Below are 17,610 nucleotides of genomic sequence, written 5' to 3'. Positions count from 1 at the left end.
CATGGTGCCTGTTAAACAGGCTAGGGGAGGATCAGGGATGTTCAGTCACCCAGTGCTCCTGCTATTCTGGGACAGCCACTACATCACCCCATGCTTAACCCCAGATTGAGCTAATCACTCAGCGCCAGCCCCTGTGATAATTAGCGGTCTTCCTGTGTTAATCAGGGGCTTCTATCTATTTCAAAGTCGGGATTTGACCTGGTGTTTTTGTTGTTGTGTTGTTGTTGACCGGGTGTGGACAGACTGTTAGTTGTTTTGCGGGTATCGAATTAAAATCACCGGAGCACAAGCAAACAATGTTTTCCTCTCCAGCTGCTGTGTGCCTTGACTCAACAGCCCAAGGACACGAGCATTATATAGAACTGCAATGTTTACTCTTACGGTGGAAAAAGCATCAAGCAGAAACCAATAATGGAGAGAGGGGTCTCTGTAGGGCCCAAGAGACTTGACCATGTGGGAGGAAACAGCCCCCTGATTGTAATGAGGAAAATATAGCTGCTTTTATGTAATGAATGAATTGTGACACCAAACTAATCAAGCATTTTGTTTCAGTTGTCATTAATGTGCTCATACTGGGAGTTCTTCACTGTCACTCTCTTGTTTTATCTTGCTCTCTCTCCTGCTCTCTCTCTTGAGCGTTCTTTCTCTCCCTGGCCTTTTGTCCATATAGTGTGTCTTCAGCCTGTCCTCCCCATATTTGTCAAGGGCCTGGGGAGGGAAGGAAGTCATCTACATGTCAGTGCTTTCAGGGTTAATACACTCTTCAGCATATCGAACCATATCTGCAATCTGGGGAGCAGCAAAAATACAAACACATACACACATTATATATATGATATTATTTGAACATTCTAGCACAATTTAACTTTCCAAATCTTGTTATTCTAACTAGCTGTCTCCACCAGACAAAAGTTAGCATGACTTTGCCGAACAGCAGCTGTGCTGAACATAACACTGTAGGCTGTGCACCTTCACAAGCCCTGCATCATGTCTGGAACCAAACAGATATACATAAAGTCGTGCTCTATCAACACTGCCAAATCAAACAATCCACAATGTTTCCATAACCAGCAGCACTCAGCAGTGGGCTGCCCTTGACGTCGTCAGCGTGTGTCTCTTGTTTGGAGAAGTGGCCACAGATCTCGGTGGCAGCAAAGCTTGTTTACAAGAGAGCCCCTGCTACAAAGACGACGACAACATCCAGAAACTATAGGAGGCTTGCTTTATTCTGCCATCCAAACTGGATCCGTGGGTCTGACGGTGGCTCTGGGGGTACCCACCGCAAGCTTGGCACAGCAGGCAGCAGCAGGGGAGACAGAGAGGATGGCAGGACCACATTTGTTCCTTCTGGAGAATGCTGATAAAGAGACAGAAGCTGTTCGACACACCAAATAGACAGCCTGACAGACTTGGATGGTAAACACACACACACACACACATTCTCAGGCACACAGATTGACAGGCACGGCTGGAGCAATCACGGCTTATTGATTTCAGACACTTTTCAAACTGTTTTTGTATTCAGGATCAAAGTAGAAATATTTGACATAGACTTGCTGCTCAGGCAGACATGCATAAAGAGGAATTGTGTTCCCTCTGTCCTTTTTGTCGTTTTCTAGCCCATAGTGGACCACTTCCCAGCACGCACGCATGCAAGCACACGCACACGATTTTGTGATTGCCCACATTTCTGGTCTCCCAGGTGGGGTGTGGAGAGATGAACCCCAGCATGTTAATGCATCTTCTATATTAGAGAAGAGGGTCCTCAGTGGACCTATCAGATGTTGTTCCAGCTGTTCCTTTGGCCGTTTCCTCTCAACCACTCCAGCTCCACACCTGCAATATGATACAGGGCAATGCATCACTGGCAGTGTGTCTTCAGCGTTTGACTGTTCCCTGCAATTGTCAAATGCGGCCCACGCTTGATATTCCATTAACTGCCGAGATGTATTCCTTTGGCCGCATTCCATCCCAGCCATATCAACCGGCCTCCAGTTCTTTGTCAACGTCTGGCTTTGGTTTCACAGACCTCTCCTGTTTAGCTGCTTCTCTCGTGAGGCCTGTGGAGCACAATGGGAGACCCCCCCCCCCCCCCACACACACACCCACACACACACACACACACTTCAGACAGGGGCCCTTGCTGCTCATAGCAGAATAAGCCAAGCCAATCTTCGGCAGGGTGACACGGGTCAGGAAGCAAACACCTTTAACTGTCAGCCAGCTCTCAGTCTGACACACGCTCCACCCTGTGTGGCCCCAGATAGCTTCAAGCCTGCGGTGCCATGGCTCAATAGTACCCAGGCCTGCCTGGCTGCCTGGGCGATAACACCCGCTGAAATGAAAGGCGGTCGAACATCGGCACGGACCAGATCCCCTTTTTTGGCACAGAGGTTTTGTTAATCAACCTTTAACCTCTCTCACGTACTTGTCCCTTTGTCTGCCTACAAGCTCTGCTGAGTGCTTTGTTACAGGTGGCCAATTCTATTAAATAGCCGGGGCCATTAGCATTCATAAGCAGCCAAATGCCAGGAAGCCAATGAAATAATGGCTTGTTTGGAAGAGAAACCTGTTTTTTATGGATCTGCACATTGAGCTTCGTAGCCACCTGCGGTTTGATTTCATTTCACGTTTTCCAACTGCTCAAGTAGTACTTCACTTTACATGTGACTCGTGGTCACCAGAATATCTGCCTTTGTGGCTTCTGCACTTTTTTTGGTTACAACAAAACGCTTTAAATAGAACTGGTCTGTATTGAATCTTCCAACATGTAGACACAGTTCTAAGCTATATGTAACCCAATTAGGGTTAATAACCACATGTAATGATATAGGCATGAGCCTATGGTACGGAGCTTGGTTTAAGAACGAGCGGGGAAAAGCCAATCTTTGAAGCCAGTGTGCGTTGGGCCCTTTGTTTTCTAGAGGTGTGAAGTCAATCACATCTGATCCTCCACTAGCTCCGACCACGTCCCTTAAACAGAGCCCAGATATACGCTGGCCTTCTTGGAGCTCCACAGCACCAAATCCTCCCCTGGCTCTGCCAGAGTGGGTGGGCTACAGTCACACACACATGCACACACACACATGCACAGACTCTCACACACACATGCACACACACACACTCTCTCACACTCACACACTCTCACACGCCTAGCCAGATAAGGGTGATCCTTTCCTTTTCGATGTTCCAAAACCCTGGCTTTTCGATAAAGGCAGACTATAGGCCCCTGACTTCAGCAGAGGACTTCTAAGATTGGAATTGGAGGGCAGGGGGGTGGTGGTGGGTGAGTGGGTGTGTGTGTGTGGGGGGGGGGGGGGTGATGGAGGAGTTTGGGGTCTGGCTGCCTGGCTGCTTTGAGCTAATGTCTGTGATTTAATCCAGAGTACTCCCCTGTTCCCCATGCAGTGCCATGCTAATATACCTGGAGAACCTCTTCTCTGTGGAAGAAGGGGAGGGAAGGGGGGGGGGGGGGGGACTGGATTTGTGGCGAGAGAGATCGCGTTCCGTCTCCCCCAGGATTAATCTGTGAAGTTCATGAACCAGAGAGAGACGTGGGGGGGGGTAGTAGAGAATGAGGCGACCAAGGTTTGTTTCTCTGCCTCTGCTACGATAAGTTCTGGAATAAAGCATGACACGGGCTTGGAGTTTTTCTGCAGTCAGCAGTATACAGTCATTTATCTCCGGAGGTGAGATCATTTCTCCGTTCCTATTTGTGAGCGGGAATCTGTTCTTTTCTAGTTGGTGTGTGCTGCTATACGGTGCGAAGGCCATGGATGTGTGGGGGGGGGTGAAGGGGTGAGGGGGTCTGGTCCCAGACAGATGGGCCTGAGGGGCAGCGGATGTGTGGGTTGAGGTGAGGGGCGTGGTGGCTGACCTCTGACCCCGACGAGAAAAAGGGGAGAGGTCCGAGGGGAGAGCGCGCGCTGCAGCTGCTGTCGCAACTGCAAGTTGCTGCTCCGCCATCCAGCTAATCACTGTCATCAGCCCAGACAGATGTGGCCCCGCCCCTCCCTCCAAGCGTGCCCCAGGATGGAGGGAGGGAAGGGAGGGGGGAGAAGGACGCAGCCTTGCTAGGAGAGAGCTGTGTTTTGAAGGAGATGCTGCAATCTCCCTGATCCCCCCCCCGCTCCTCGGAGCTGCACAGAGGCAGTACACACTGAGGTGCTTCACAGATGTTGCTAGGTTTTGTTTTATTTGAATCCCTTCCAGTAGTTTATCCAACACATTTCAATTAAAAGGTCCTTCAAGAAACATTTCACCCCCCCACCTCACTCCTTGATGCTGTCTTCCTCTCCATCAGCGAACCCCCCCCCTCCGGCGGCACCCCCCTCCCCACCTCACCCGGGCTGCCTCGGGAGTCTGTGTGCTTCTCAGGCAGGGGGTGGGCACTCATCATACCATATCTCATAACACCACCACTTTTACCAGGCAGATCAAAGGGAGGTAGGGGGGGGGTCAGAGTCAGAGTCAGCGCAGGCTCCAGAATGACGTGCAGATTTGTGGCGCCCGCCCCCCCCCCCCCCCCCGCTGGGTGGCTCCATTAGGCTCTGCGCTTCTCTCACTTTTCCGCAAGAGATCCCTTGGGCTCACAGGGCAATTATGCAGTGGTGTGGCATCATATTCATTCTCCTCACATTGCATTACTCCATGGTGGAGTTGGCTGCTAACAGCTTTGCGTGGCCCGAGAGGGTGAGAGTGAGGGAGAGAGAGAGGGGGAGAGAGAGAGTGAGTTGACAGCTGACAGCTCCACATTATGTGATGGAGATGGAGATATAGAGATGGATAGAGGGAGTCATGAAGGGAGAGAGAGAGACTGAAAGAGAGAGGAGGAATGAGGGTGAGAGATTGTACTCAAGGGCATGATGCTCTTTTAGTATGCCAGTCATAATATTAACATGTAACAGATAGCCAACCACCCTTTTATCTGAATTGCTCTTTGTTATCATTCATACAGTGCATTGGATTGTGGAAGAGGGAGGCTAGGGGCAGAAAGGTGTTGTGGAGAATGAAGATGAGATGGACGAGGAATGTGTCTCTCCTCTCCTATTCTTCTGTTCTGTGTTCTGATGATAGCTGGCCCCCTCAGGCAAGGCTGTTTAGAGCCGTTTTAACCAGATGATTCTGTACTGTAGAAGGGCTCTCTCTCTCTCTCCGGCTCTCTCTCTCTCTCTGGCTCTCTCTCTCCCTCTCTCTCTCTCTCTCTCTCACACACTCTAATTTTGTATCTCTCTGTCTCTCATTCTGTCTGTCACTCACATTCTGTCTCTCTTTCTGTCTCTCTCTCTCTTTCTGACTGTCAGCAACAACAATAGACCTTCATCAGTCCTCCCAAGCAGGCCCCAAGGGGCCTAGTGACACATATCACACTGCATAAAACGTGCCGTGGAGGCCCCCCCACTGTACGCCAGTAGGTGCTCACAGTCACGGATGTTAAACAAGTCAGAGCAATACACGCCCCCCCCCCCACCCCTAAGAGTTATCTTCCCCCCTCCCCCCCCTCTGGTGTCCCTAGCTGTCCTCTATGATCCCTCCAGTGGTGGTCTGAAGTGGTAATTGCTGTTAGCAGGTATTTAGTGTTTGATTAAGAATCGCACCGCCCTGATGTCCCTGCTCTGGTCCCGTGCGGTGTCTCAGGGGGCGGGTGGAGAGACAGCTGTCCACCCCTCCCTGACTCAGACCGCAGCCGTACAGCTGCCTCACTACTGCGTGTTAGTGAAGTGACTGCACGCCAGAGCCATGCTGATTCAACTCGACTTAAACGCCATAAAAAAAACTGATATACATATTAAACGGCAGCGCTAATTGAAGCCTGTGTGACTGTGAGCTGACCGCTGGTCCTCCCGTCCCCTTCCAGAGATCCGCGGAGGCCGGGGCCCCAAGGAAGGATCCGCCAGGCAGCCGCCCCTGTACGACACGCCCTACGAGCCCGTGGAGAACGGCGGCGACTCGGACCCCGAGCGTCCCCGCTGCCCCAGAGAGAGCCGCCTGCCGCAGGACGACGACAGGCCCCCGGAGGAGTACGACCAGCCCTGGGAGTGGAAGAAGGAGAGGATCTCCAAGGCCTTCGCAGGTACGAGAGCCAGTACGCCCCCCCCCCCCCCCCCCCATTACCCCCCTCCCCCACCACCCCCCCTTTTGTAATCTGCACATCTCTTTTTAACATGTCCTCTTCCCCCTCCTCTCAGTTTTGGAGCACTAACTGTGATGTGATTAGTGCTTCTGGGCTTGTGCAGTTTATGTTCTGGGGCCTCAGTCCTGGTGATGGGCTGCTCGCTCCCTCGTCATAAAGCATAACGCTAAGTTGATTTGCAGGTGTCTGGACTGCTGCATGAGGCCCTCTCTACGACATCTATCTAGGCTTCAGGCAAAATCTGTGTCTCGGTCAAGGCACCCCGATTAGCTGTGGGGGGGGTGCATGTCAAATGTTGAATTGTGTCTGTGTGTGTCTGTGTGTCTGTGTCCTAAGAGACTGTGGTTTAGAGGGCTGGAGCGTGGCTAACACAGCCATAACTGACCAGGGCTGTTCCTTGGGACTTTTAAAGAACATATGACATATTTTATTGATTCCAAACAACATGTTTTTTTTTTTAATTTTTATCCTTGACCCCCCTCTCCTATTTTCCCTTCTTTTATTTTTCTTGTTTTTTTCCCCCACCCTTGAACAGCTCTGCTTTGTTATGACTGCATTAGCTACGAGGGCTCTGTAAGTGGCGGTGGATCAGGTCCCCAGAGAAGAAAGGACTGCACCTCTAAACCCCTCACAGGTACCATGGACGCGGGCTGGGGCTCTCTCTCTCTCTCTAACTTTTCCTCTGTGTTGGCCTGTCCGTCTGTCTGTCTTTCTGTATGTTCGTTTTAGTTACCCTGTTAACTCACATGAATTAAGTTTTGCCATGTAGGTATGTGCTGCCCTTTCCAGCCATTGCTGAAACTGATATTGTTTTTTCATAACTTGTTCCTCTTTCCTCGTTATTTTTCTGTCACATAGCTCTCCGATGAGTTTATTTCGGGGGCTGTTTCCTCTCTGTCTCTCTCTCATTCTCCTTTGATGATGATTAATTTCATTTCTTCTGGACGTCAAATTGATCTTCTCTGGAAGAACTGAGATATGAGTGCTGAAGTTGTCCTTCAAAGAGCGTTTCTGTGGTTGTAGGATGCTTTTGATTTATTGCACGCCTTCAACCTTTTTATGTTCCATTCGGCCGTAATGATGTCCTGGAATTGAAAGGAGAAAGGGAGAGAATAAGACACAAAGAAAGAAAAGAGGGAGGAGAGAGCGAGTGAGAGGGAGAGAGAGAGACGTCTCCCCTGACAATCTGTCATAAAGCAGCTCTTTGTAAAAGTCGACCCCCCCTCCCTCCCTCGTTCGCAGAGTGTAAAGACCTGGCAGTGAATTGCTTCTCCTTCAGATGCCTCCAATCATCAAAGGACACTGGAAAGTTCAAGAACTTTGATTCAAAAGGGACCTTAGCGCTGTGCACTGTCTACAGACCTATGCCTCTCAGGTTATGCTCCACACAGCTCCAGACTCCAGCTCTTTGAAGATGATGTCATCAGTGTCAGCCCTTTGCGTGGAGTATGTCAGCATTGCTGGGTCCCCTGGTGATTGGGAATATAACACATCCAAAGGTCACAACCAGAGACTATCACTGAGGACATGTAGTCAGGGGTCAGACCAGGGTCAAGGGTCAGGGACATCCATTCCCCTGGAGGAAGGGACCAATTTATTTTCTGCTGTTTTCACCCAAGTTGCTACAAAGCTTTCAAGGGTTTTTCTAGGGAGGGATCTTTGTCAGTAGTTCCAGCAGGCTGTGTAGGTTGCAGGTTTAACCCCAAGCCGATGCTGAGATTGGAGTTTGCATTTCACAACTCTCATTTGCATAGATGAATAATGAAATTGTTCAAACTTTTCTTTGAGGGGTTTCCAAACCACTTCAAGTTGCTATTTATATTTAGACGCTTACGTGTGATATTAAAATGCTACCGTACAAAAAATCTACCGGTAATGAAGAACGATGCACACACTTTCCAATCGAGTCGAGTGTGAAAGAGGTATTAAACAACCAAGCACAATACGGGCTACCTTCTCTGGCAAGAGAGCACTTCATTCTATCTGCATAAAGCATAGTTTGTCTTCATTACAGATAGAGGCAGGACAGTCAAATAAAACCCCAGCTCTGCGTCACTCTTCTCCTTTGCTCCCCCTTCCATTTGGCGCTGTCTCGCTGCCCGCCCGCCCACTCACACACACACACACACGTCCTTGGTTCACAGGTCCACCTGCACTATTATTATTCAGTGTGGGCTTATCTCTTGACAGATATGCGATGGGATGTAAATTCCCTGCCTTGTTAGGGGTGTTTGGAGGTTGTGTACATGCGGTCCGGTTAATCACTCATCCTCGCATCAGCCCCTCCCCTTCCTCTGTCATCAGCCCCTCCCCTTCCTCTGTCATCAGCCCCTCCCCTCCCCTTCCTCTGTCATCAGCCCCTCCCCTCCCCTTCCTCTGCCATCAGCCCCCCTTCTCCGGACTTTGTGATGGATGAGACAGGAGGGGAGGAAGTGAGGGAGATGCATTAGAATTTGACCACATGAAGAGCATCTCCCTCTGTGATAGGTGGAGAGGGGGGAAGGGGGGGGGAGGGGGTGCACTCGCTCATGCGTGTGGATGTCGCACGCTAACACCCAGACCCCGGACAAGCTGCCATTGGAAATGTGAGCCGTCTGTGTGTGTGTCTTGCTAGAGAGCCCGTGTTATTTAATCCTTGTCCCCCTGTGTACTGGCTCCTAACTCCTGTCTGTTGGCTGGGGGCCAGTGTAACTCTACACGTTTAATGCAGACCAGATAACAGGAGGCGCTGTCTCGGCAAGGTCCTGGAGAGCAACACTGCTTTATAGTTTTTCTAATGAATTTTCAAGGACTTAATGACCCAAAAAGATCTGCAGCACAACTCCTCAATGAAATGATTGGAGCGGTCTCAGTATAGTCGTGATGACACTGGTGTGTGAGATGTGGAAGAACCAGGCATGGTGTGTGTGTGTGGTCGCCCCAGCCCCACGGCTGAGCATCTGTCCCTGGCTGACGTGCCCTGGCCGGTCCCCTGTCCCCGTGTTTTGGCTGCTGGCGGCTGGCTGTTGCTCTGCAGCCTCCTGCCCTCCCCCTCCGCTGTGTGGCCCCTCTGATAACCTTCCTGACAGACCTCTTTGATGAGCCTCAAATGCGGCCGCTGTCCTTTAAAGTGCAACGCACAGCCCACCATGCAAGCACACACAAACTCTCTCTCACAACACACACACACACACACACACACAACAGAGTGTGTTCCCTGCCAGCCTCCCTGCCTCCCCTCCTCTTCCCCCCCCTGGCACCCCCGCTGGCCAGCCGGCTCACAGCCCTGAGAGACGCCTCCCTCTGGGTAGAACCACACAGAAAAGGGACCCACTGTCACCACCCCTCCATCACTCACACACCTCTGCTTTGATTTTTAATAGGAGCAGATTGTCTCTTTCACTGCAAGTCTGCGCTGGAGTGAGGTGGACGGCATAATGTGATGGATACGAGTTGCGTGTCTGAAGTGGCATTTGCGGGTCCTGTGAAATATTCACTCGCTGTGCCCGGTATGCTAATATCTGTGGAGGCTGCTTCGGTTTTGAAAGGACCCTAACGCACTGCGTAAATATTGCAATCGACCAACTTATTTTGAATATGCATGCAATTAGCAGGGCAAATTAAGCAGAGCTAAATGAAATGGCAGTGGGTCAATGGCAGTGGGCCACTGGGATTTATGTGGCGGTGTTGTTTACTTGGATCTCCCACCGTCAAATCCAATCAAAAAAGCAAGACGAACAACTACCTCCTCGTAGAGTCGTTGGAAATGTATAAACCCCTCTATGAAGGAATGTGCGAAAACAATCACAGACAAAAGTACACAGGGACGTGAGGCCATTGTAGTTGTTGTGTTGGGCCTGAGTGTGCCTAGCCTGGGGGAGAGACCAGCCTGGGGGAAGGAGAGGGTTCAACAGGCAGGCTGGATGAAACCAGGCCATCCAGCCTGGAGCCACCATGCCACCCTGCCCACCACCGGGCTACCCTGGAGCGGACGACGTCCTTGCATCCTCTCTGCCCCCAACCTCGCTCTTCTGAGGGGACGGCAATCAGCTTCGCTCAAACAAGTCTCGCCTCAGGCTCTGCACACTCAATTGGATGAATGAAACGGGCGTGTTGATTCCGAATGGATTGGTTCCCCCCCCCAACAGGATACTGCTGTCTGTCTGTAAGCTGCTCTTTCTCTCTGTCAACAGTGGGTCGTATGTACCAACAAACACCGAAAGATTATGCAAACGACAGACGGCATATTGATGAAAGAGTCGGCTCAAACACTGGTGATGCACTGTGATATCCATCTGTCAACTCCTATAGACGATGGAATGCGATGTGGGAACGTGTTCCGAGGCATGCACGTCTGCTTGTTAGACACAGCCATCCCCCGGAGACAACACGTTCGCCCCGCCCTGCCTAAAGCCGGCGCTTCTTCATTACAGTTAATGGCAAAGACTTAGTGACAGCTTGTATGTGGGAGAGAGAGAGCTGAGGTGTGCAGGCTGGAGGAAAGGGGGGGTTGGGGGTAGGCAGGGTGGGATCGGGAGGCTGTCTTTGGGCCCTGGGAGTGCCCAGGGGCCGGCTGGAATGGGGTGAGCTCCAGGCTGTAGCCTGCTGAGACATCAGGGGACTGCCTCCCCCCGATTCAACTCTCCTGCCCGCGCAGCAACCCCATGAGTCACTGGGAGGAAGAGGCGTCACTCGTAGGGCAGAGTTAACTACAACAACCTGTACCCAACCAGCTAGCACAGGCACCCAGATGGATTTAGAACAGTGTGTGTGTGGTTTCTGGAACAGGCAGGGCTTCCAGAGATCGTGGTGTGCAGACTACAAAATCCGGAACCACAAAATGGCTGGTGTGTTTTTTTTGTTAGTTTTTTTTCTTCTCTCTCCCATGTGCTGTCATACAGCGCTGACTGAAACATGTACATGTCACTCTTTGCTCCCTGTTTCTCGTCACACTTCATTTACCACATGCTTTTATCCAAAGCAACAAATAGCGCATGTCAAAAGGTTCATCGAAAGGCATAGAGAGCTTATTTTCTAGAGAGACAGAACAACACAGGGGTCCTCCAGAACCTCTCAAGCAGCCATTCAACAGCATCACATCTGAGCCAGGGTTTATTCAGAGAAAAGGCCTGGAGGCTGTCAGCCAATTCAAACAGGTTCGAGGGTAAGGGAAATAACTGTCCCCCGGAGGGTTTGAAGCCACTTCTGCCACTTGAACTAGTTTACCTTCATTTTGACAAGGGCTGTGTGACACTTCAGCACATAATTCTGCAGTGCAGCCAAGCGCAGCTGAGCTCAACCCTGGAGATCTTCCTCCTCCTCCTCCTTGGGAGCAAGGCCACGCTAAGCACAGCTTTCGCCTTCCCAAAACAATTACACGCTAATCTGCAAATGTGAAATAGGAATTAGTCTTGTGAATCGCACTGCGGCCCGGCCCCCCGCTTCACCCTGAAAGTAGAGGAAGTTATTATATGAGCTGCTGGCACTCCCAACCTCCTGCCGACTTCGCTACCTCCGGTCGGTTCACCTCTGAGGGGCTGTTTGCGGGGACGTGTTGAGCCAGACTTAGTGAATGGTGCTGGGAGGTGCTCATCACAGCGGGCAGGCCCACAGCCCTGCTTCTCCGGGCCCGGCTCCCTGACACGTCTGCAGGGCTCTGTAATTGCTTGTCTGACTGAATATTCTCCAGTTTCCCCTTCTTCATCTGGCCGCTGGAAATCTCGTTCTCATTTGCATGTTCCACTGCAGCCCAAAGCTATCTTCCACAGGACAGAACAAGGACAAGTCCATAATGTGCTGCTCATCTGCTCGCTGAATGAAAAAAGCTAGTTTGCCAACATTTAAAACCCGGTGATGCGCAGGCGGCTGTCGACACATGCTTCCAATCACACACACACACACACACTCACAAACACACACTCACAAACACACACACACACACAAACACATATTAAATCCCCAACATAAACACAGACATGCACCCCTGGATTTCATCAACAGTTGAAAATAGCAGTCGCTCAATCGCCTGAGGTGGGTGATTCTGAATTAATGGTGGGCTTTGCCTGATGAGATTATAGATTCTCTCTGTAAACTGTAGGTGTGAATGTCAATATAAAGATGTCTAGTCGAGTAGTTTAATGTGAATAGACTTTCTCCTGTGCCCCGCAAACTGAGTTGGCAGGTTTTGGATTCTGATTCTCAAACAAAGCACAGCTTACCACTCTACTATTCTTATTATTTTATGAGGGGAAATTCAATTACAAGAGGACATAACAGAAGCGTGTGTGGAACCTGACAGGACCACATCTCATCCCAGGATGTGCCTTTCCAGTCCTTCTGGGTCGTGTTTCTTTATTAGCCTCAGTCACTAACACTGGCTTTCTGCTGGGATGAGGGGAGGGGGAGGAGGGGGGGGCGGTTCTGGTCTGTGTCTTATTTATGAAGCCTCTCTTGCTATTAACAAGTGGGCCATTCTCTGTGAAAGATGGCGTGTCAGAGCAGTTCTCCATTTACTCTGGTAATACCCTGTCCTGTCTGGACGGGGGGTGATGCATTACTAAGGACCTACCCTATGTCTGGGGAATGTCCACTGTCACAATGGATAGAACAGAGACTCGGTCCACTAGAGAAAATTGTCTTGCTGTTTATCTCATTGTTGGGGGGGTAACTTAGTTATGAGCCTGGCTGAGTGTGAGTTAGCAGTGAGGTACTATTGACTCCAGACGATCTTGGGGCCTGCTGAGGGCTTCATAGCCTCGTCAGTGTTTTCCAGAAGCCACTCTCCTCATGGCGGGGGTCGTAGTGTATCCAGGGGTGCTGAACTCGAATTCAAAATCCCTCGCTGGGTTGTTAGAGCATCAAAGACGCGTGTTGAGGCCGGGGGGAAAGGCCAAAGAGCGCAGTCTCGCTTCTCTCAGGTAAACTAATATTCTTTCCCTTTCAGCTCTGCTCTGCTCTACTGCACTGTGCAAACCTGTCCTGAAGTGTACCGTGTGTGTGTGTGTGTGTGTGTGTGTGTGTGGAAGGGTGTGTGTGTGTGTGTGTATGTGTGTGGAAGGGGGTGCGTGTGTATGCATTTTCCCTTATTCTGACTTGGCTCTCTTTTTTTCCCTTCCTCTATTTCTCCATCCCTCCTTCTGCTTCCTTCCTTTCCTTCTGGATCCTCTTCACGATACATCTTTCCCGTTTCCTGTTCCTGTTCTCTCTCTCTCTCTTTCTCTCTCTCTCTCTCTCTCTCTCTCTCTCTTTCTCTACCTTTCTTTCTTTCTGTCTCTCTCTCTCTCTCTCTCTCTCTCTCTCTCTCTCTCTCTCTCTCTCTCTCTCTACCTTTCTTTCTGTCTCTCGCTCGCTCTCTTTCTCTCTCTCCCTTCTCTCCCTTTTTTTCTCTACCTTTCTCTCCCTCCCTCCTCCCATTCTCCTCCTATGGTGACCGGGGCTGCCTGCAGTAGAGATTAAAGGTATCAAGGACCTGCCGTGGCCCCCTCCTGTAGGGCAGCTCAACAACAGCCCCCCCCTCATGGAGGAGCTGGAGTCTCCAGTCTCCTCCCCCCAGGCCCAGGCCTCCCCCTCACCTGGGAACGCAGCCTGCGACCAGCAACACCATGGTGGGTGACGCTGTCACCATTTTCCCATGTCCCCCCCCCCCCATCGCTATCCGTGGTCCCTTCATTTTATTCTCCGTGGTCTCTGTCTCTTCTGTGTTGGTCTCTCTTCCTCTTTCCATCACTCACTCCCCTTTTTATTACACTTGTGATTGTATATTCATCCATCTTGATTAAGGACTTCAGAAATATGTAATGTGTGGGGAGGAATAAAGCATTTCAGGTTTGAAGTGGCTACACCTTGACAGTTCTTTTCTATCTTACCTAGTTATAGTGTCTGTTATTGATCAGAGCCACTTGATCTTAAATCAGTTTGGCATTGCACATTACCTCAGTATTAAAACCACTTTTCCATCTGGATTACATGTGGCAGAAAATCACTAGCACCAGTCCAGGTTTGAAGAATGAAGGCTCATTAGTTTTAATTGTGCTGAATTGCCTTCCGAATGGGTAATTGCAGTTGCAGGTGACCCCTATTGCCTTTGTCAATATAATCTTAGCTATTCCAAATTTCTCTCTCCACAATCCATATATTTTATAGTAGACATTTCAATCTAAAGGTTTTGTGTCTCTATTTTGGTCAAAGCATTTATGACGCTCTTAAAAGCGTATGACCTTAGCCATACTCTCTGAGCAAACAATACCGTAAGTTCAATTAGTCTCCATGTTTGCAGCTCTTCCCCCCCCCCCCCCCCGTCACAAGCAGTGACTAATTACCAAGGAAAAGAGGAACATGTGAAGCAGAACCAAAACTCTTGGTCATAGTATCCCCTTGGGTGGGGGGGGGGGGCGGGGGAGGGGGACGGGGGACGGGACTGTGAGCGTGACACAGTAAGAGAACACCACTGGGTTCCGTGGGTGAGAACAGGACCAGTGAATGATTTATGCTCTCTAACTCTGTGGGAATTACTGTATGGCCCTTTGTGATGTGAGTGGGTTTAAGACTGGCGTCTGGGTGTAAGGCGATCCTCCCCCTGTCTGAACTCCCACTAGATCTGGGGGGGGGGGGGGGGGGGGGGGGGGGGGTCAAAGGTAGCATCAGTAGACAGAGGGGGGGGGGAGGGGGCTCAGCGACCTCTGTAAGTATGGTTACAATCAAGGTCCCTAACCCAAGATAACTAGGGATCCAGAATCACACCATAATATGCATCTTCAGTGATAAGAATGTGACACACAACTACTGACCCACAAGGGTTAGCATAGCCTATTAGGGTTAGCATAGCCTATAAGGGTTAGCTGTAGTGAATGGTGTAGAACAGGGGCTGTTGCACTGAAGCAGAGCCTGTGTCTGCAGCTCAGCCTGATCAACATTTGAAAATATTGATGGACGGACAGATACATCATCTGCATAAAAATGTGGGGAATTTCTTCGTCTGGTTGTAATGAAGAGCTTTACCCTTTGTTTTCTTACAGGAATTAATTGTCTGGGATTTGAATCCATTGTTTTACCTTCCCCTGGTTTTGTCTCGGTTGAATATAAAACAATTTAATTAAAAGAGATCCCCCAAAAGATTCCCCGAAAGGTTGTGCAGCCTTCGGTGCCTTTTGAAGCTCTTTCTTTTGTCTTTGAAAAACTCATTAAAATACATTTATATATTTGATAAAAGAAACATGCCTTGACGTTGAAACCATCCGAGATTTAGACCGTTGGGCTTGTCAGTGGTGCACTCTATTTATATCACTGTAATCCTCTCAACACTCTCTCATTCTAGTTCCATGAGAAATGTATCTGAATGCCAGCTAAAAAGCTGGTGGTTTTACAAGGCGGCTCGCTCCCTCGGCACTGTATGGCTTCGTGCTTCGTACGTCTCGAGATGTGTCATGCATTTCAATGAGCTGCAGCCCAGTTAATCATTCCACATGTCAAGCTGGAAATCTTAATTGTGACTCTGTAATACAGCAGCAGACTGAAGGATCGACCCACCGGGTAGCCAACTCTTTTTGATAAACGTACCATCAGAAAATGAGAATTAATTTGCCTTAAGCTGTCTCAATTAGTAAAAAATAACTACTAATAAGGAGGTCTATGTCTTAATAGAGAAGCTGTGAGTGGTCGAGTAAATTGTTCTTTCCACAGTGGCCCTAACATATGGCTGTTTCTTGACTGTTCTGATCCCAGAGATGTCCTTTTGACCCCTGTGGCCTGTGTTTATCAAGGCCCTGGCCAATCGGATGCCTTTCATCAACCCCTGTTTTGCTGAAATCCTTCTGGGAGTGGTGGAATGGCGTAAGGAGGTGGATCTATCAGCTATCCATCACCCTCGGACTGACGGTTCAATCTGATAAAGAGATTCCATTTGCTCTGCTTTACACGCAATAATAGTGATGCAGCAACACAGCACACACACACACACAGATACACTGGGGGCAGGCTTGAGAGTGAAGTGTGTGTGTGCACTTCTAGATGTCTCTAAGTCCCTCTCAGAACTCTTGTTCACCTGTGTGTCAATCCCCCCTGTTCAATCTCCTTTTGTCCGTCCGGAGGTTGGGCTCAGCTGAAAGAAATGAAACGAGTCTCAGGGTGACTTCCAGTGACATTCACCCTGAACCCGTAATGCAGCTTCAGTTCCAGCCATTTCTGGAGAGATGGCTGGCAATCATGGCAGACACGGCCTCGACCACACTGGAGCAAATCAAATGATAGCTTTTGTTTTGTACAGGAGCCTCATTCCTGAAATTCATCATTTCTTTTCCAGTTTTTTTTTCTTCATATTTTTTTTTTTTCTTTTGCACGGCTGCATGTCTTCAGATAAAAGCAGTTTCTGAAAGGAGTAGGTTGATGGGGTGATACCCCCAGAGAATAGACGTTTGACCTGTGCAGGCGAGTAGAGTCAGTGAAGAGGAGAAAGGTATTTATATAAAAACTGATTATAAAAGTAGTTATAATCAGCTTGTCCACATAGCCAGAATGTTACTGTGTGTCAGTGAAAGTTTAATTGGGGTGTAGAGAATGTTGTGGAAGAGGGATTCACATGGGTTTTGGTGGTGGATATAAACAGTTGAGGTCAGACTTGGCCTTGATGGCCAAACCAGTGATAAGAGGGTAGGTATGTTGGTGACGTTCCTGCAGAGCTGTTGTGGTAGTTTGACCCGTGACGCTGACGTCATGTGCATGAGATGGTATCTAAACAGGTTTTGTCACAGGTATTAGGACAGAGGTGAAGTTAGGTCCTCACACACCACTTGACATGTTCCTACCTGAAATCATTCACCTGCCCTCTCTCTCTCACGGTCGTTCTTTCTCTCTCAACAATAATCTCTCTACAATGCTCTCTGTCTCTGATACCCTCTATCTCTGTTACACACACACAAACATGCACACATACGTGAGATTGACAGGGGAACCCATAGGTATAATAATGTATAATAATGATTAGTATCATGTTTAATCCAGAGCAAACCAAACATATTGTAGACCATAGTCTCTCTTTCACACAGCAACATTCCTAGATTGGCGGGGTCTTCATGTTGTGAGCCCTGATAGGGGTGACGGGCTGCAAATCCACACATATCCCTTCCCCTTATGTCAGTTTCCATGGAAACCATATGCCACATGCACACATACAATAAACATGCATTTGCCGCTTTTGCACATTGTTCACAGTTGCTCACACATAAATACATGCTACATACTGGCCATGCAATCCATATGCTTTTTGACAGCCTTTCATTGGAACTAAGCCAAGCAACTCACTGAAGCGACACATTGTCGGGTGGTAATTCAGCTGCACTATACAGCTGCATGATTAACTGTGACCAACGGGGCACCACAAAAGGCAGAAACCTAGATAACAACTATTTGTAGTCATTTTCATGGATTTGTGTTTAGAGCAATGCTCCAATGGGTTCTGACCAGGCAACTCAGACACACAGGGACTCACCACCACCATAGACAAG

General features: G+C 49.4%; 1 protein-coding gene across 2 annotated transcripts in view; it reads left to right on the top strand.

Moving 5' to 3' along the window:
- The window catches only part of LOC124482184 (SH2 domain-containing adapter protein F-like), a 74,425-nt gene that overhangs the window by 47,725 nt on the left and 9,090 nt on the right, over positions 1 to 17,610 (top strand). Inside the window, exons 3-4 of one of the 2 annotated variants that reach the window (XM_047042595.1) lie at positions 5,858 to 6,073; positions 6,669 to 6,767. In XM_047042595.1, coding sequence (XP_046898551.1) covers positions 5,858 to 6,073; positions 6,669 to 6,767 — 315 coding nt within the window. The remainder of the gene's footprint in view (positions 1 to 5,857; positions 6,074 to 6,668; positions 6,768 to 17,610) is intronic. The other variant, XM_047042596.1, reaches the window with a different exon arrangement.

This window comes from Hypomesus transpacificus, chromosome 19, assembly GCF_021917145.1.
Source record: "Hypomesus transpacificus isolate Combined female chromosome 19, fHypTra1, whole genome shotgun sequence".
Taxonomy (NCBI): Eukaryota; Metazoa; Chordata; class Actinopteri; order Osmeriformes; family Osmeridae; genus Hypomesus; species Hypomesus transpacificus.
The sequence above is the reverse complement of the archived record's forward strand: the minus strand, read 5'-3'. Positions and strand labels throughout refer to the sequence as shown.